Source organism: Myotis brandtii, unplaced genomic scaffold, assembly GCF_000412655.1.
Source record: "Myotis brandtii unplaced genomic scaffold, ASM41265v1 scaffold131, whole genome shotgun sequence".
NCBI classification, from domain to species: domain Eukaryota; kingdom Metazoa; phylum Chordata; class Mammalia; order Chiroptera; family Vespertilionidae; genus Myotis; species Myotis brandtii.
This window is the reverse complement of record NW_005354632.1, coordinates 5,627,999-5,647,973: the sequence shown is the minus strand read 5'-3', so window position 1 is coordinate 5,647,973 and position 19,975 is coordinate 5,627,999. Positions and strand designations below refer to the sequence as shown.

General features: G+C 46.3%; 1 protein-coding gene across 1 annotated transcript in view; it reads right to left on the bottom strand.

Moving 5' to 3' along the window:
- VAV3 (vav 3 guanine nucleotide exchange factor) overlaps nucleotides 1-19,975 on the bottom strand; it is a 166,563-nt gene that overhangs the window by 95,323 nt on the left and 51,265 nt on the right. Inside the window, exons 4-16 of the mRNA XM_005860122.2 lie at nucleotides 18,777-18,835; nucleotides 17,586-17,651; nucleotides 16,555-16,663; nucleotides 14,771-14,863; nucleotides 14,113-14,181; nucleotides 11,807-11,910; nucleotides 10,377-10,476; nucleotides 8,448-8,543; nucleotides 6,882-6,950; nucleotides 4,656-4,742; nucleotides 3,370-3,455; nucleotides 1,097-1,229; nucleotides 623-732 (exon numbers count right to left, since the gene is read on the bottom strand). Coding sequence (XP_005860184.1) covers nucleotides 623-732; nucleotides 1,097-1,229; nucleotides 3,370-3,455; nucleotides 4,656-4,742; nucleotides 6,882-6,950; nucleotides 8,448-8,543; nucleotides 10,377-10,476; nucleotides 11,807-11,910; nucleotides 14,113-14,181; nucleotides 14,771-14,863; nucleotides 16,555-16,663; nucleotides 17,586-17,651; nucleotides 18,777-18,835 — 1,181 coding nt within the window. The remainder of the gene's footprint in view (nucleotides 1-622; nucleotides 733-1,096; nucleotides 1,230-3,369; nucleotides 3,456-4,655; nucleotides 4,743-6,881; nucleotides 6,951-8,447; nucleotides 8,544-10,376; nucleotides 10,477-11,806; nucleotides 11,911-14,112; nucleotides 14,182-14,770; nucleotides 14,864-16,554; nucleotides 16,664-17,585; nucleotides 17,652-18,776; nucleotides 18,836-19,975) is intronic.

Here is a 19,975-nt window from a genome sequence, read left to right as displayed (position 1 = left end):
CAGCCCCGAATGGCATGTTCTTGTGTAATTACATCTCTCCACGCCCTTCCTTTGGGAACAGGTCTGAATTATTCCCACCTCTTTGTTGAGCTGCGACTTTAATCAAAGGAAAGAAGCCTGAAAGAAGCCAAGCTCTGAAAGCCTTCATTCAATCCGCCCAGCAATTTCTCCAGGATTCAAACAGTAAATGAGTTAAAAACAAACAGGTGGGAGGGGAATCAATCTTTCTATTACAGACAAAATACGTGCATGGATGTATATATGTGTGTGCATGTGTTTGGGGGGGGAGTGATTTCTGTTCAATTAAAAAATGCATATATATTACAAACATGGTAATAACATTAAAAGTTCATCATTAGAATAATTCTTTTCGTGGGTGCTGAAAGCCGAAGAATTAAAATATGCCCAGGAGGAAAATTCAAACCGAAGGCCAGAGCGCCCTCTTTCTTTTTCTTGAAGAAATTCACCCAAACCTCTGTCCTCGGAGACCGAGGTCGCTAAGCAGAGAGCCAGCAGCACAAGGCTCCTGCCTCTGTCCCTGCAGCCTCTACACACGGGCCACATTATTCATAAGAGAGGGAAGCAGTAGGGAAGAAGCACTTTTAAAAGTAGAAATACTCACAAAGCCATTTCAAACTGTTCCAGCCATTTTTTCTTTAAATCTTTTGTTTTGCAATAAAATTCTAACCCATTCTGTCCTTGGGTATGGATGAGGTAGAAGCCATAAGACCACTGTTAAAATTAATATTCCTCAGGTTAATACGGATCATGCATGAGTAACATCACGTTCCCAAATTCACTACACCACCACCATCATCCTCCACAGACCTCTCGTAACGTTAAACTGTGACCAGTCAAGATCCCCGCAGTCAACTTCACATCTACAACCGTTTCTATGCCAAAGGCGTCGGTCTTGGTTGCTAGCATTTGGGATGAGCCTATCAGCTGTGACACTGACCCCTTCTTTCCCCTAATCAATTTCCAGAAACAGAAACTCCTGAATCGATGCGCTACCCCTCCCGGGAATGGAAGAGCACATATCCTTGAATGTTCAAAGTCATGAGTGAACCACAGTTATGAATCTCCAAGAATTCACCTTTTTGTTTTCTTTATCCGTTGTAGGATTGTTGGCTATTTTGTACTGCTGAAGATCTATTATTTCCTTCATTTCATAGTTGTCACCTTTTCTTTTACATACAATCACTGCCAAGTCGAATAAGAAGATGTGCCTGAGAGAGAGAGAGAGAGAGAGAGAGAGAGAGAGAGAAACTGATTTAAAATGGGTTGGAAGCACATGTTAGTTCTTCCCTTATAAACTGAATTAAACCAAACAAACATTTTTCCTTTGAGTTGAAGACAATGGCAGTGCTGCACCCTGAAAAGAATGAACTGTGAGCATCGTACCCTTCACTACCCTTAACTAAATGAGTGGCCTCGCTGTTCCTCAGTTTCCTTATTTAAAAACAGGGGGAAAATTTTTGTTTATTTGTTTTTTTTTGTTTGTTTTTTATTTTTGTTTATCCTCACCCGAGGATATTTTCCCATAGATTTTTAGGGAGAGGGAAAGACAGAGAGAAACATCAATGTGAAACACATTGATTGGTTGCCTCCTGCACGACTCTGACTAGGGCCCGGGCCAGGGAGGAACCTGCAACCAAGGTACATGCCCTTGACCAGAATCAAACCCAGGACCCTTTGGTCTGCAGGCCGAGGCTCTATCCACTGAGCCAAACTGGCTAGGACAAAAAAAAATGGAAAATTTTATTAAGAACAACAGGCACACTCAACATAGCTATAGCAAACAACTGAGCCAGGCCAGTGTGGTTCAGTGGTTGAGCATTGACCCATGAACCAGGAGGTCAGGGTTCGATTCCAGTCAGAGGCACATACCCGGGGGTTGCAGGCTCGATCCCCAGTAGGGGGGCGTGCAGGAGGCAGCTGATCCATGATTCTCATGAATTATTGATAGTTTTATCTCTCTCCCTTTCCCTTTCTCTCTCTGAAATCAGTAAAAAATATATTTTTAAAAAAGAAACAATTGAGATTAGCCATAAAAAGTGTTGCCCCTGAACCATTACTTTTGTTTTAGTTTAAAAGCTAACCATTTACAGAATAATGTGAATGAAAACAACGGCAATTAGCTTCTACTGATGTTATTAGGAGTCAGCCCGAATGGCTTTCACAAGGATGCCTGACACAATTTAAACCCCCATGGCCATCTGGGGAGCGAGATGTTAGTATTGTCATTTATTGGGGAGGAAACTGAGGCTTGGGGAGCTCATCTGCTGAAGGTCACGCTGCTAGTGAGGTGCTGAGCGGGTGCCCACCTGGCCCAACGGTGGGCCCCGTGCTCTTCCCCTGCAGGCTGCGCCTGGTGGTTACAGGCAGGAGCCACCTGAACCACCGCCTGAGAGGTACAGGAGCAAAGCGCAAACTAGAGGAAATTATGGTTAAATTTACATGCTGCTATTTTTCCTTTCTTATTAAAAACAACATAAAAACTATCATCCCATCATCTGATACCAACCTAGAGGAAATTATGGTTAAATTTACATGCTGCTATTTCTCCTTTTTTATTAAAAACAACATAACTGGGGAGAAAAACTATCATCCCATCATCCGATACCAATCCTTGTACCTTTTCGAAAACTCTCTGTGATTTATACGCACACATTTTTGAAACTATGATAATGGTACATTCGTGCAGCCTGAACACCTGCATCACTTTCAACGCCTATTTTCCTGGAGACGCTAAAAGGATGTGTGTCTCCTGGAAGCTACCTGTGGAGCCTGGGTATCAGGTGGAAGCAAGAGCTGATGCTGCCCCCTGCTGGCTGGCTTCCTCATCTGCAAAGGTTCCAGAAAAGGGCCATTTCAACCAAGTGATAATCACATATAGTTTGGGACACCAGGCCCAGCTCACTAATCTCCAAGGACCCCACCTACCAGTTCCCCTCCAGAAAGGCTCACTCACGCAGTGATCCTCGCTCAAACATCTTCCTTAGGACATTTGGTATCATTTCGTTATTTTAAAATGTAGACCCCAAAAATGAAACAGTTGTGTGTGGTGGTAGTTACCTATGCTATGGTGCCTCTACCTCTCCTCTCAGTATCATGTGCACTTTCTTTGACCCCAGCTGACATTCTCTAGCTGCCATTTCCTACTTAAGAACTTAGACAAACCAACAGACACCAAGCAGAGGGGACACCACCTAAGGCATCTACGTGAGGAACGGTTGGGGAACGGAGGCTGGCTTGCCCCCATTTCTTCCTTTGTGGCCCGGCTTTGCCCGGAGGAACTGTTTCTGAGGCCTCCCCAGGCTCGGATACGAACGGCTTATTCTGAAAGTGCATGCCCCTCTTCCTCACCTTTCTTGCTTCGTGTGCTTGTCCAGAGTGGTGATTCGGATCTCCCCGTCTCCCTGAGGCCGTCCAAACAGCAGCACTGGTTGGTTCTAAAACAGAAATGTACACACCTCAGTGTTTCATAATCACATTTAAAAAAAAGAGAAAATCTCAGTGAGGATGTGTATTAAGAACAACTACGGTTACTTGACAGCTTTTGTCATTTCACGTTTTTAGTGCCCTTACTCTAAAAGGCTCAGGTTTACATGATACACTTTCAAAAACAGCCTGTCCTTGGTCCTCCTGGGAAGCAGGCTGAGGACATTAACTAATTTTACTTATAACCCTAATGAGGAAGGCAGCTACCGAAAGAGAGAATTCATCCTAAGAATTCAAGTCACAAGGAAGGTGCAGGAACTAGTATTTCTTGAGCATCCACTCTGTGTCAGCCACTGTAACAGGGTGAAATGACATAGACCCGGCCCTCATGGAGCTACTAGCCAGCGGGGAAACAAGTAAGTCTGTATTTACAGATGCATGACTGCCATGAAGGGCAGCATGCAGGGCCGGGGACCCACTTTGGTTTAAAGAGTCAAGGAGGGTGACCCTGCTCAGAGATCTCAAGAATGACCAGTTCTGACTTAGCCCGCCGGCTCCGTGGCTGAGCGTCGGCCCATGGACCGGAGGTCACGGTTCCATTCCCAGTGGGGGCACATGCCGGGGTTGTGGGCTCCATCCCCAGTGCACCCCCCCTCCACCAGTAACACTGTGGCTTCTGCCTGGAACCCCTTCCCCCGGATCCCTGTGCTGCGGCTTCTTCTCAGGCTTCAGGTTCCAGGGGCCACCACCTCAGAAGGGCTTTTCTAACCATCATATCTAAACGAGGCCTCCCCTTCTCATCCCGTTGTATCGCCCTGTTCACAGCACTATCTCAAAATAGCATCTTTAAACTCTCCTTTCCCTGTCTCCTCCACCCTGAGACCGCGGGGCTCAGAGTTCCAGCCCCAGCCCCAACCTCAAGATCAGGCGCACAATAGTCACCCAGCACATACACATAAAATGAGTAAATGCACGGGAATCAGCAGGAGTATGTACGGCGGTGAGGACGCCGAGGTCTAGGATCTGGATGGCTGGGGAAGAAGCTGTGTGACTAAGATGAGGGGACAGGGAGGACAGAGCCATCCGTGTGGATGCTGCCAAACAGGAACAGGGAAAATAAACTAGAATTAGAAAATGGAAAGTAAAGTGTCTTTTCTTCAAAAACCACACGTGGTGGGGTAGGGAGGCTGGACGGAGTGATCATGACCTACCAGGTTTTCTATAGAGAGCTGGAACTGCCTGATTTCACGCAGGGTCTCGTTGTCTCTCTTCACTTCGTTCACATACTGTGCCAAGTCCTGCGGAGTGAAGAGAAGGGGACAAAAAGAAGGCCCATGAGATGGGAGGAGAGATGAGAGCGGTCCGAAAGAAAACACATCATTCCCTTCAGGAGCGGCAAAAGCACCCGTGGCTTTTCAATGGCCATCGAATCAACCAAAGCTGCTCACCAAGAACAAGTTAAAAATGTCTGGAGAACAGCCCGGCTGGCGTGGCTCAGGGGTTGAGCATCGACCTATGAACCAGGTCACAGTTCAATTCCAGGTCAGGGCACATGCCAGGTTTCAGGCTTGATCCCCAGTGTAGGGTGTGCAGGAGGCAGCCGATCAATGATTCTCTCTCATCATTGATGTTTCTCTCCCTCTCCCTTCCTCTCTGAGATCAACAGAAATGTTCTTGTTTTTTAATGTCTGACGACAGCTCTCCCTCTCCCTTCCTCTCTGAGATCAATAGAAATGTTGTTGGTTTTTAATGTCTGGAGAACAGTTGGGAAGACCAAAGAGTTGTCACTTACCTCACCCTTGAGAACAGGATAAAAAAATAAAAAAAAAAAAAAGTGACCCCACGCAGAACAACAGAAAGGGAACCAGGTCATGAGAACGTACGTTCCAAACACATTAACAATGACCCTGAGAGACCTTGGTTGCGGGCACATCCCCAGTAGGGGGTGTGTAGGAGGCAGCTGATCGATGTTTCTAACTCTCTATCCCTCTCCCTTCCTCTCTGTAAAAAATCAATAAGATATATTTTTAAAAAAATAAAAATAAAGTGACCCCATGCAGAACAACAGAAAGGGAACCAGGTCAGGAGAATGTACATTCCGAAGACATTAACAACGACCCAGAGAGGAGGACATGTCACGCGGGTTGGAGTAAGGGCAGAAAGGAGGGCTCGGCGAGGGAGGGAAAGGTAACTAAGTTAGACCCCCTTGCTCCCTGGGCACCGCCTATTTTTAAATGTCTGCTCTCATTTCGGAGGAAACAGTAGCTCATCTTCCACCCGGTGACCAGCTATTTTTATTGTACGCGCTCTCCATTCTCTGTGTTCTGGGGTCTTTTTCATCGTCTCTGTTCCCTTCAGTTCATCTGAAGCAGCGGGAACAGAACTCGGACAAAAGGCAGTTCTGAACTTTGTTCTAAATGAAAGTCTGACTTTTCAGAGCATGTATCTATAAATGATCTCTTAAAATTAGACCCTTGGTATGACTTTTTGTAACAATAAGTAACTGGGTGATGGGCCCGGACGGGGTGGGTGCAGAGCCGGCGGACAGCTGGGCTCGCTGGGAAATGGCCCAGAGACACGGAGAAGCATCACCACCGTCTCACAGACGCCTCGAGTTTTGCTCTGAGGACACATTTGCTTCTGTTTTAAATTAGGGACGAATATTTCCTTCACAGTTCAACACAGCGTGGAAGTTGGGTCTTAGAGATCCCCCATGTGCTCAGAAAGTCTGCCTCTATCTACTCGTCATTCTTGGCTTCCAGGTTTCCCTGAACATAGAAACCCAACCTGAACCTCACGTGCACTGACGCTCAGCACCCGCAAAAGGAAGCCTGGCAGAGGCCTCACCGGAGAAAGCTCCCGCCCACCTGGTGCTTACACAGCCGCAGTGTTCTATTGGCGACCATGCAGAGCATGTCGAAGGCAACCACGATATGAAATCATTCCTGGAGGTTATGGAAGTTGTCATAACATTCGCAAATAACAAAAATTCTTTTCGCCCAGCCAGCGTGGCTCAGTGGCTGAGCATCGACCTATGAACCAGGAGGTCACAGTCTGATTCCCAGCTGAGGCACATGCAGGCTCGATCCATAGTGTGGGGAGTGCAGAAGGCAGCCGATCAATGATTTTCTCTCATCATTGATGTTTCTGTCTCTCTCTCCCTCTCCCTTCCTTTCTGAAATCAATAAAAACATATATTTTTTTAATTATTTTAATTCACCTGTTGGTTTTATGTGTTTTTATCTAAAAATTAAATTCATACAAGTGTATTTATTTCAGTTAAAAACTATTCAACTCTCCCCGCCAGAAACAAAACTACACAAATACTTATGTATATTATAATATATTAGCATACCATGCATATGGATTAGCAGAGCCTTCTCTTGTTTTCAGGCAAGAATAACAAACACAAGCAAGGTCACGGCGCACCGCTTTACCTTCATTGCATCCAGAGCCAGCTTCAGATTCGCCTTCTCTGTGGGGTCGGTGGTATGCTTGACCAGTTCCTATTTGGAAGACACAGTTCAGTACTATTTTCATCAAATTAACACCCAAACATAAGGAAGAAAACATTTAAAAATTAACCCTTTATGTAGGTTTGGCGCAGCCACAAACAGTAGAGAATTTCTCAAAAAATTAAAATGGAACTGCCTTATAAGACTCAGCAATTCCGCTCTGGAAATATATCCGAAGAAACCCAAATCACTAATTTGAAAGGATATACGCTCCCCTATGTTCAGTTACAGTGTAATTTACAATAGCCAAGATCTGGAAGCAACCCAAGTGCCCATCACCATGGGACTGAACATACTTTCAAAATTTAAAGTACAAAACAATCCAAGAGAAATTAGGAAAAAGTTTGCTAAATTTCATAAAAGTATAGTCACATTTGATACTTTTAGAAGTCTGTCTAAAACCTAGATACAAACAGATGTGTCTTGAAAACTGCACCTTCTAAACTCTTCCATTGGTATTTAGTAACCAAAGTTACTAAATAAATCATTCTCTGATTTTGGACAGGTTTTTAGTTCCATGATGTCTCAGAAACTGATCGCCTTAGTCTTCCTTATTATTTCTTCATAAAATCCAATTTGAGTAGAGTTGCTCTGAGTTTAGGTCTCATATATGTTTTAATGCGTTTTAAAGAAATAATCAGGGTTTGGATTTCTCTGATTTCTCAGTAGAACAAAAATAGGGATGACTAATAATTCTGCGGCTTCAGTGCAAGAAATGTAATATAAAGAGGTCCAAAGCACAGAAGACTCCAAATCATATTTCACATGCAGGTAGGAGACCTGTTTAAAACAACATTTCACAAGCGTCAGCAGAGGAGATAGGCTAATGCAGTAGGACATTCCTTTGGAGCAGAACTAATGAGTCTCCTGGTACAGCCATCAAATTAAATTTATAAGACTCTCCACCCTCATTAGAGGACTAACCGTGGAAACCGTAAGCTTTGGGGTTATAACGAGAATCCCTTCAAAATACATGTAGCCTTATTATAATCTACTAGAGCAGAAAGCAACCCAGAATGTGACACAACTCTCTTCAGGTTATGGTTATCAGGCAAAAGTTCTCCCAGAATTAACCTGCTGAATCCGGGTATATAGCATTATCGAGAATCTAATAAGTGATTAATACTGACTACAAAGCACTTGGCCAAAGGGGTCTATCCGGGTATATAGCATTATCGAGAATCTAATAAGTGACTACAAAGCACTTGGCCGAAGGGGTCCTCATATTTGTTTTGACCCGATTATTTAATTTTTAAATCTGTCTGGAGCCAGCTCTGTTTGAGGGACAGGGAGTGTGACCTTGTGAAAAATGAGAATCACCTTGGCTTCAAGGAAGGCAAGTTTCCAGCTGTTATTTCCCATTGCGCCCCACTGATAATTGAGAATTGCAAGGGGACCGGGCCCCAGACACGGAGCCTCGGGCACACAGTGGATGCCTCATGAGCATTTGGTTGAAGGAATGAACGAACAGGGGTTTAAGTGACGTACCTGCAGGAGAAGGTGGTACTTTAACACGCGCTGCATTGGGACCACGAGCAGGTCTCGGAGAGTGAACTTCCCGTTGTTGGCGCGTTTGGAACATTCCTAGTGAAAAAACATGGTTTTTAAAACGTGCATTAAAAACCGTTAGCTTTATCAAAGGGAGTCATAAAGCCAACACGAAAAGATGCTAAGGCCATACACAGAACTGTGACTGCATGATAAACATCTACTTTTCCTTAACAAGCCTTGTTTCTAAAAAACAGAAAGCACCTACAATTAAAAGACAAAAACAAACCAACCTTGGAGCATTTCAGCTCTAACTATGAACCGGTAAGAAAAACTATGAAGATTCTTTCCTCTGGGCCCTCCAGGGTCTTCCTCCTCACAGGCTGACAGCTCTGCCTTGTCCCCAATCTCATCCAAGCCCCGGCCCGTCCAACCCACATGGGCCTCCCCACCAACACACCCTGGTTCTCTCCAGCTGCCATGTGCTTGGCCCAGTTCCCGGCAAAATCCAGCGTTCTCCTCAAGAACTACACTTCCAGGCCTTTAGTAACAACCCCACTCAAAATGATGCTCTCTCTGTGCCTTGTGGGTCTTTTCATTCTTGTTGTACATAATCCCTTCCCCAAGATGTCTCCCATACCTCTAAGAATCTAGTATTTGCTGAAGTGTTTGTTGAACTGAATGAAATGATTGACTCCAAAAATATGCTCAAGTGTAAACCTACTACAGGATTCAATGTTTCAAAAACCTCGGGTTTCTATTTTTTTTTAACATCACACTATTCTTTTTTTAAAGTGTATTTTAAACTAGTACTTTACTGTTTCTCACAGATCTATAGTGTAGTTCAAAAAGAACGGCTCAGTTGTTTGAGCATCGTCCTGTGCACCAAAAGGTCACCGGTTTGATTCCAGGTCAGGGCACATGCCCTGGATGTGACTTCAATGCCCAGTACGGGGTGTGAAGGAGGCAGCCAATAGATGTTTCTCTCTCCCTCTCTGCCTCTCTCTCTAAAATCAATTTAAAAAACAGAGTTCATAAAAATATTATTATTAGTAGGCAACTTAGTAAGTCCAAAATCCTCAGACAATTGCACATCCCAGACCAAGGAATTTGGGAAGGAGCTCAGGAAAGGAGTTATAGTCAAGGAAATACTCCTTAGCTCATGACTTGGTTTCCCTGTGCCCACACTTAGCTCTTCTGGAACATAAAACGATATATCACCAGAAGCGATAAAGCAAACTCCATCAGCTCTAATGACCACAGCGCCTAATGAGTGTCTGACTGAGGATCTTAAGCAAGAAATGCCAGCTCGGCCTGGCCAATTGCCGCAGGTCACTGGAAAGGTAACTATGGCGCTGACTGCTTGCTTCCACACATTAGAGAGCGCTCTGGGTCACGGGTCTCAAATGGGAGGTTAAACTGTTAATTCTGTGGTCATGGATGGGTCTCCTCTCCCTGTAAAGTCCCGCCCAGTGACCATATTCTGCATGTTCAGCTCCTTAAAACAGGTTGCATCTGACACTTCCTATATTATGACATCTAACACAGCGTCAGGAGCAGAAGTATCATACACTACAATTCACGCTGTGATGTGATGGAAGTCAGTGTAAAACTGTTGGGGGGGAAACTGGTTCCTTTCAGTCCTAAGCCACAGGCTTTCTCAGCCCCAACGTCCGGAAATTACCCGCATCCACCTCACTCCTGAGGCTCTGATGAGAGAAGCTCCTGAGGCAGCCACAGCCTCAGGCTGTCCCACGGCTGCTACGTCCACCATGTTATATTGTGTAGAGGCAGCTACTATTGCACTTTATAAAATGGCCATGAAATTATACTGAGAATATATGGGGACATTAACGGTCGCACTGGTCGGGAAAAGGAATATCTGGCTCTTAGGTTGGTTCATAAACCAAGAGACAAAACAACAGGCACCTCTAACTTCAGCTTGACGTCTTCTTTTGTCTTAGAGATGTAGTCTAAGCTGGAGATGGCCGACTCCACGGCGCTGCAGTACTGCCCGTAAATCACCAGCCTGGAAGGGAGGGAGACAGAGGAGTAAGTCTCTAGGACAGCAGAGCACGAACATGGAGGGGGAGAGGCAGGACTTCCGCCTCTACACCCACAGCGAGGGAGACACACAGCAAAACCCGCCTGTCGGCACCCCCGCTGCCTAGGAACCCCGGCAAGCGGTTCCCTCCCAGTCCCTCAGCTCAGCCTCACTCCTTCCTCACACACACCACACAGGCAGCCAGCGAAGGAGGATCACGCACAGGGATGGTATTAAAAATGACTCCTTTTATTTCTACATTTGACCGGGGCTCATTGCACGGACATTTTTACAGCAGGTGGGTTTTAAGAACTGGCTTGACTGTAGGTGTTGAGTACAAATATACACACAAAACAAAATTTAAAATTTCTGGTTAAGCTCCTGTTATATAAATGTCTACTCACTATGTTGTCCACCGGAGACTAATATAACATCATATGTCAGCTGCAAAGTGTCCATTAGAGGTCAACGTTTCACTGTTTACTCACACACAGAAACCAGGTGATGTGACGCTACAACTGTACTGTAATCGTTACTTATGACTCCATTCATTCATACGCCTCCTCTCTGTCCTCCTTTTAATTAGGAAAATGCATTCTCTGAAGTGGGGACGAGGGGCCTGGACTGTGCGGGAAGAAGATGCGTCGCCCGGCAGGGACTCAGCCTGCTCCACAGAGGGGCCCGGAAGGACACAGAAATTTCCCTAAGAGGCTGGGAATTTACTGTTTCTTTTAACTCTACTGATACGTTCGTGTTTGTCTAATTGTTGATGCAAAGCAACTTATGAGCCACTTCTGAGTCAGCATTAGGAACTATGGCGCTTGGTGTAAAATGTTAAGCTAAATTCCCAATCATGTGAGCTGTTGGGAAGATTTTTCTTCTCTAACTTACAAAGGGAAACTGACGTGCGTCGTGAATCAAATACCCCATCATGGAGAAGGATAACATATTAGAGTTGGAAAAGGCACCGGGCAGCAGCTCACCCACAGCCGACACGTACAGGTGGGGAGAAGGAGGCGGGCGAGTTAGTGAGACTTCCTGAAACCAGAGGCCTCGGGGACAGGGTGGGAGAGTCCGCACTGACGGGCAGGGCAGCCGTCTGCAGCCGTTTTTCCTTTTCCTTCTTTTCCTTTTTGCTCACTGTTCTGTCACACATGTGGAGCTCACTGCCACCAGAGGTCCCAGGTCCCGAGTTCTACCCGCCGCCCCACGTGTCCGCATGAACAGTGCTGATTCCTACCTATGAGCAGTGTTCACACTGACCCTCACTACGATGACCAGCGAACAGCCCCAACATTTTAAATTCAGAAGTTACCTTTCCTTGTAGTTAATGAAAATTTGATACAAGTTCTGGTCATTCTTATTTACGATGGAATCGTGGATTTCTTGCATTAGGTTCCGATGAACTTTTACAAGTTCCTTAGAAAAGAAAGCAAGGTCAAAGTTAGTTAGAAATCAGTACAACAACAAAAAGTCACCGGACCCCAGAATCCCTATTGCTGCTAGAATTGCCATCCAAGGACAAGCTAAAGGCACTCAGTACAGAAACCTGCTTGCATCCACATCCGTAGAAAGAGGAGGGAGAGGAGGGGAGGAGGGGGAGGAAGCGGAGAGGAGGAGGAAAGGGAAGGGGAGGGCAGAGGACGGGAGAGTGACAGGCCACATGAAACAGCAATTTCAGATCTGACTGGAAATGCCCATGTCCTGTGCGAGAGAAATGATTTCACTGGTTATTAAAGGGTAATTTATTCCTTGTAGAGAAATACGCACAGCTCATTTTCATTTTGTAACTGCTGTAAATGTTTCGATTCAACTACCAAGTGCTTCATGTTTTATTGACAAGATAAGTGAGGACTCGTGTCCGGGGGGCATGGAGATGTAGATTTACACTTTGGTCAATTAGTGGTGTCCCAGGGCTGAGCTAACAACAGTCAGGCTAAATCACCAGACAACTGGGGCAGAAAGAGGAGCAAATACATTGGACAAGGAGGCTTGCCGAGCTCCTCACAGGCAGGATGTCACGTTTCCTGACAGGCAAGTAATTTCCAGTCAGACGGTCCTGCCAGTCACCGCCATGGAACCAAGGGGCCAGTCCCCCACTATCCCCTCCCCTGTGCCCTGAGACTCCCTGACCTCACTGCCCAAAGGAACCAGGAATATGTTGGGCCTGTCCTTCTGGCTATGGGGGGAGAGGGGGGTGTTATTTGTTTGTTTATACATTTTTTATTGATTTCAGAAAAGAAGGGAGAGGGGGAGAGAGAAACATCAATGATGAGAGGATCATGGATCATTGCCTCCTGCACACCCCACACTGGGAAACTGAGTTCCCAACCTGGGCATGTGCCCTGACCAGGGATGGAACCGTGACCTCCTGGTTCTTAGGTCAACACTCAATCACTGAGCCAGTCGGCCGGGCGGGCCTGTCCTTTGGCTGAGGCTCATGAAAAGGCCTGTCTAATGGGGCCTTCGGGTACAATGACCGTATTTGGGTGGTTCAAGATCCTCATCTTCCTAGAATGTGCACTTGGTTATTTCCTAACCGTTCACCTGACATTGTGACCTTTCTTCCTGCAATGTTCAATCAATGAGAATGTCTTCATTGGGCCCAAATCAAGGACAAGACCAACGTGCCACAAGTAGCCAACTGGGGCACGTCTGCAATGTATGTAAAGAAGCAAAACAGACGGGGCCAGTCAGGTGATGCCAGCACGCCTGTACATAGAGGCTGACATATTACACATGAAAGCTGTGCAGTAAGACCACAGCTAGCTCCAGAGGCCTCGGAACATGAGTCTTGCCCAGCATGACCTCAGTTGGCGTAGCGTTTGCCTGGCTTCATGCTTCCAAGTAAATATTCTTTTAGGATTATAAAACCAATGGAAGGTGCTCTGAAACTTGAAATGCTTACATAAACCTATTAAAATAGACTACTGAGCCCAGTGGCATGGCTCAGTGGTTGAGCACTGACCTATGAACCCGAAGGTCATGGTTTGATTCCTGGTCAGGGCACATGCCCAGGTTTCGGGCTCCATCCCCAGTAGGGGGCGTGCAGGAGGCAGCCGATCAATGATTCTCTCTCATCACTGATGTTTCTATCTCTCTCCCTCTCTGAAATCAATAAAAAAATATATTCTAAATAAATAAATAGAATAGGCTGGTGAAGCATAAGGAAGTCATGTATTTCAGAAATTGGAGTTAAGGTTGATGTAACTGGAAGCAGAAAAGAGACACCAAGGCAGTGGAGGAATGGTAGGAGTAGAGGAGACGGAGGAGCCAGGACGGTGTCGGTAAGACGGGGTTGAGGGGCTGGAGGAACCATGGAGTAGTGAGTGGGCCAGAAGGGGGACTCCCCCAGACACAGACAGGAGCCCAGGGACTGTTGAACTAAGACTCCCTCAACATGAATCTTATCCATGCGTCTCCCGCATGTATTCTGAGTGACTTTTGATTATCGATATGACTTATCAGTTATTTCTTGAGAATATAGCTATAAGAACTCAAGAGGCAGAAAATAGAGTCAAAATTGTTAAAGAATACCAGAGAATGCTACAGCAGGGATCTGGAACCCCAATGAGGATTTTACAGAAGTACCCCACGTTTAGCTAGCATAGTTTCACTTACGGGAATGTTGATGAAGACAGAATCAAATTCTGCTGCTGTCAGAAATCGTTTTAGTGGTGCCATGAAGTACTACCCGGAGAGGAGAGAGAATAAGAATTAAGGACAACTCATCCTAATCTAGATAACAGATCGTCATCAACAAACATAAATATTTACTGAAAGTCGGTTGTTTATCAGTATTATGAATGTCCAAGAAACAGCAGAAACTATTTTTTCTGCCTTACAAATCACAGGCTTGAACAGAGATAGAAAGACATAAATACAAGTTAATACATTTAAAGCATAAAATACTTTGGGTGGTGAACACACAATGGAACAGACAGATGAAGTATTAAAAATTCTATAACTTCCATGACCGAGAACCAGAGTTCTATTGTGTTCACTGCTATATTCGGATTGATCCCTGCACGCAGATACTGAAATCAATCAATAAATAGTTGTGGAAGGATTAAAGCTTCTTTGAGATCTGTAAACCCAAAGTTCTACTGAAAATTAGAATAGACACACACACACACACAGGAAACACTGAGCCCAACACGTTCACCATGCCGGGCAGGAAGGGCAACACACACACACACACACACACAGGAAACACTGAGCCCAACAAGTTCACTATGTCAGGCAGGAGGGGCCTCAAGAGTGACACCTGATCACTTACTTTCTCTATTGACTCCAGCGTTTCTGTGTATTTTTCTTCCGTCTGCTTAATTTCTGCGAGGCAGCAACTCCGTATGTCATTCTCTGGACATTTCTGCAATTAGAATGATCCCATTAAAATTAGTTCATCAAATTCATGTGTTAATCTCTCTGGCGGGAGCTAGAAAGAGATCAAAATCATTGCTGGTTTTCTGAAGCTTTCCATTCCTAATAAAACACATAACCGAGAGATTGGCATGGTTATAACTAGTAACCATGACCTGTTATTGCATCTGGAGCCGTAGAAACGTGGCGTTTTACAGTCAAAACAACCCTGGGAGTCTCTGGTCTAATCCTTTCATTTTACTGGTAAGGAAACCAAATCTGAGCGATAAATGACATGTCACCAGCAAAACAATAGCAGAGGAGCAATGGGACTTAATTTCATAGAGTCATGGAATTGGATTGTTATGAAAGAAAATCTTCTGTGACAAAGCAGGTAAATATTCTTTTAGATTTGATGTCGCATCAGATATACACATAACGGGCAAAGGTAAGAAAGAAAACAAACAAAAAAGCCATCCCAGCAGAAGTTCCATAAACAATTACATTGAGTCTTTAAAATGGTCACTTTCCCAATAAAATACCCAGAGTAACTAAAAAGAAAAAAAACAAGGCGAGTGCTTACGGGTTGCTGCGCCTCCTCCGCTTTCATCAAGTCCTCGTAGACCTCTCCGCCTTCGTCTTCCCCGTAGACACAGTCATACAGGCCCTCCTCATCCTCCACGTGCGTCTCGCTGGAACGAAGGGCACAGGAGAAAGGTCACTGGAAACGCAGGAGCTAGAAGCAGCTTCCCGGATTCCCATGGAAATCCAGAGGGGACATAAAATGGAATTGGTGGCGTCGGAGGCTCAGGTGATGGCTCCGTCCCTCCTACAGGGACAAAGACAACAGCACCCAACAGCGATGGCAGCGACATGGACATTCACCACGTGCTGACTATGCACAGCGCCCCCGTGACCCCTCTGCAGGAGCCCGCCGCCCCCCAGGCCGGCATCGGTGGTGCTGTCAGGCAGGCCCTATCCGTGGGTCCAGCATCGCGATCAAGACTTCGAGAGGACAACAAGGCGTTGGACTTGCCCCAGACAACACAGGTCCGTGCAGGGCCGGATTGAAAAGTCTGCCTCACACTCGGGATGCGCTGATCACACTATCGAAGGGTAGGGTACGAAGAAGATGGGGAGCTGAAGGGGACCTAGCATGTGACAGGCAGTCTTTCACTTTCTGCAGGCTTATCATTGCCAAGACCTCGTGCAGTGGGTTTCAGACCACGTTCCTGTTGGAGGGCACCTTCCTTGCGCCTGCCAAGCGTGCACCGTCTGCCCTGCCTCTCATGACCTGTTATTGCATCTGGAGCCGTAGAAACGTGGCGTTTTACAGTCAAAACAACCCTGGGAGTCTCTGGTCTAATCCTTTCATTTTACTGGTAAGGAAACCAAATCTGAGCGATAAATGACATGTCACCAGCAAAACAATAGCAGAGGAGCAATGGGACTTAATTTCATGGAGTCATGGAATTGTATTGTTATGAAAGAAAATCTTCTGTGACAAAGCAGGTAAATATTCTTTTAGATTTGATGTCGCATCAGATATACACATAACGGGCAAAGGTAAGAAAGAAAACAAACAAAAAAGCCATCCCAGCAGAAGTTCCATAAACAATTACATTGAGTCTTTAAAATGGTCACTTTCCCAATAAAATACCCAGAGTAACTAAAAAGAAAAAAAACAAGGCGAGTGCTTACGGGTTGCTGCGCCTCCTCCGCTTTCATCAAGTCCTCGTAGACCTCTCCGCCTTCGTCTTCCCCGTAGACACAGTCATACAGGCCCTCCTCATCCTCCACGTGCGTCTCGCTGGAACGAAGGGCACGGGAGAAAGGTCACTGTGTGGTAGGAAACGCAGGAGCTAGAAGCAGCTTCCCGGATTCCCATGGAAATCCAGAGGGGACATAAAATGGAATTTGTGGCGTCGGAGGCTCAGGTGACGGCTCCGTCCCTCCTACAGGGACAATGACAACGACAACAGCACCCGACAGCGATGGCAGGGACACGACATTCACCGCGTGCTGACTATGCACAGCGCCCCCGTGACGCCTCTGCAGGAGCCCGCCGCCCCCCAGGCCGGCATCGGTGGTGCTGTCAGGCAGGCCCTATCCGTGGGTCCAGCATCGCGATCAAGACTTCGAGAGGACAACAAGGCGTTGGACTTGCCCCAGACAACACAGGTCCGTGCAGGGCCGGATTGAAAAGTCTGCCTCACACTCGGGATGCGCTGATCACACTATCGAAGGGTAGGGTACGGAGAAGATGGGGAGCTGAAGGGGACCTAGCACGTGACAAACAGTCTTTCAGATGCATCACTTTCTGCAGGCTTATCATTGCCAAGACCTCGTGCAGTGGGTTTCAGACCACGTTCCTGTTGGAGGGCACCTTCCTTGCGCCTGCCAAGCGGGCACCGTCTGCCCTGCCTCTCCAGGAATGGAGTGCAGTGTCTGCTTTATGTCCCTTCACGGCCTCACTCCTCTGCCTCCACCTCTATATGCCTGGGAAGGGCTCAAATTTGACTTGGCGGCAGTCTGCCTCTCTACTCCTCAGAGAGCCCTGCACGCGTGGGCCACACAAAGGCACCAGGAGCCCAGGGAAGTCCACTGTCTCGGACGCTTTCCCTTCCGGGTCTGGGGTTGACTCTTACACACCTCAGCCCCTGGCCACTGTCCCCTTCACGGCGCTCTGCCAACACCCCCAGCTACGACCCACAAAGGAAGCGCTCACGTACTCTATCAGGTCGGGGAGGGCTTTGTAGATGTCCTCATCGCTGACGCTCTCCTCTGTTGGGAAGGGCCTGGGGAGGGAGAGAAGGAGGGAGAGAAAAACAAGGTGAGCAAGCGGCATCCAGCGGGGCATTGCCTCTCATGAACCTTGTCAGCCGCCTGCCGCCAGCACGGGCTGGTCAGTCACCACGTCTGAGACAGCGTCTGGCGTTTCTCCCAGTGTGGCTGGGTCTGGGGGTCCCCAGGGAGACCAAGCACCTGCTACCCCAGGGCATCAGCAGCAGGTCTGCTGGTCACCCAGTCCTCTGAGCAGCTGGGGACAGGCTGCTGTGCTTAATGGATCCCCCGCCAGCCACAACTCTGCAGGCTCACCTCCTGGCAGAGAGCAGGCCTGCCTTCAACACCAGCTCTTTTCACTTTCGGATGCTGATGTGACTGACAAATGACTGAGTAGCAATCACCCTTAACAAATAGCTGGGTGGCAATCACTCTTGACAGACAACTAGGTGACAATCACTCTTGAAAAATAACTGGGTGACAACCTAATAATGAAAATTATTAGAAGCCAAGAATACTGCGACCTGTATATATGATTACTGACTCTGATATATTTTTCTACTTAGACTTATTAGTAAAGGTGTTGAAGTTGTGTGTGTTTTTCAATTATTGGGTAAATGAGTCAATCGGACCTCAGGGAGAATAGGATGTTTTCTCTGCTCCCTGTGCAAAGGAAATCACTGTCATTGATCCCCTATTCCTAGCCATGAGCACCCTTTTTGCCTCATGCTTCTGTGACACATTTGATAACATGCACACAATGCTCTAAATCCATGTCTAACAAAGTCACAGAAATCAGACTACAGAGGCAACGTTTTACTTTTTTTTACATGCCACCAGCATGTGTGTTTGCCTTGATGAATCATATATATAGAAATGTTGAAGGGAATTTTTAAAAAAAAGAACCATACCAATGATAGTCACCAGTAGAATGAGAACTATGTTTGGCCAACGGGTCTCATTCAGCTCCGTGAATACGTTTTTAGTTGCTCAGTACGTGTCAAACGTGTGTTGGCACTTACATACCAGGCAGCCTGCACGAGTGAGAAGCAGTCCTCGCGTGCAACATGCTTTGCAAACAGTGACTATTGAATAAGCAATCGTTACACTGAACATGGGCCGCGGAGAAACACGCTTACCGGATTCCTGTGGCCAACGCGATGGGTGTTCGGGAGAGTCGCGATAGCGTTTCTATCACCTGAGAACAGAGGAACGTGTTCATTGAAAGTGTATTTTGGGAAAGATGAGTTCTTTTCACAAAATAGTAGTTTAGCAATCTAACGTCAACAATGGCAGCAGTCGCGTGAATTTGCAGACGCCAAAGAGGTGCAGAATGGAAGAGCTGGGAGTGGCGGTATAAACACCTCCGGTATAATTTTGTCCCTTTCTTGAAGTGACCCCACTTCAAATGCTCAATAGCCACACACACAGCAAACTTTCGCATCATCACGGAAACTTCCACCCATCAGCCTGCTGGGTAGCAATGTGATGGAGCACGTGGGCTCTGGGGCCAGACCCCACAGGTTCAAATCCTGGCTTTACCACTTATTAGTCACATAACCTTGGACAAATGACTCAATTTCTCCTGGCCGCAGTTTTTTTCCATCAGGATACGGCATACAATAATAGATTATTATAGTCATTAGATTACTGTAAGGATTACAAAGGTAACACATGCAAAATATTTCAATGGTAGCCATTCTTGAAAATCTCCAACTTTAAGAAAATCACCTTATTCTAATTCTGGGTGTTTCAGGAAAAAGAGTTGCTTGTATGTACCCCTGCTCATCTACCTGTTTTAAGGTCCCTTAAGAAGACGTACCCAGCCATGGCTGTAGCATTAGTAGCTAGTAATTTTCCTGTTTGACACTGTGGTTTCAGCAGTATCAGCACGCAATCAAAAGGAAACTAGTATTGCTATGCATTTTACTACGCTATTATTGGGGAGACTTTCTATGAGAATGACCATACATCCACAAGATGCATCTTCTGTTCCTTTTGCTACCAATAACCAGAACTATTCACAACCCGTCCCCCTCTCCCCCTGCAAAACTTGAGTTTGATGCTTCCATACAATTGTCCACCAGAGGGAGCCAGACAACAGCACTCCATCACTTTCCTCCTGCGGTGAATGAGTTTATAAAGTACAAGCGTTTCTGAAAGTCAGCAAGCTGCACCGAACTCCTGCTATTTCTGTAAAACGAGCATTTCCCACTATTTAGTGATATAAAAATAAAGACACAGATTCGGAGGAGAGGAGCATGGCAAGAGACTATGCAGCATGCCTTAGAGAGCACCTCCCAGGACCCTCTCTGGGTTCCGGGCCCATCTGATTATA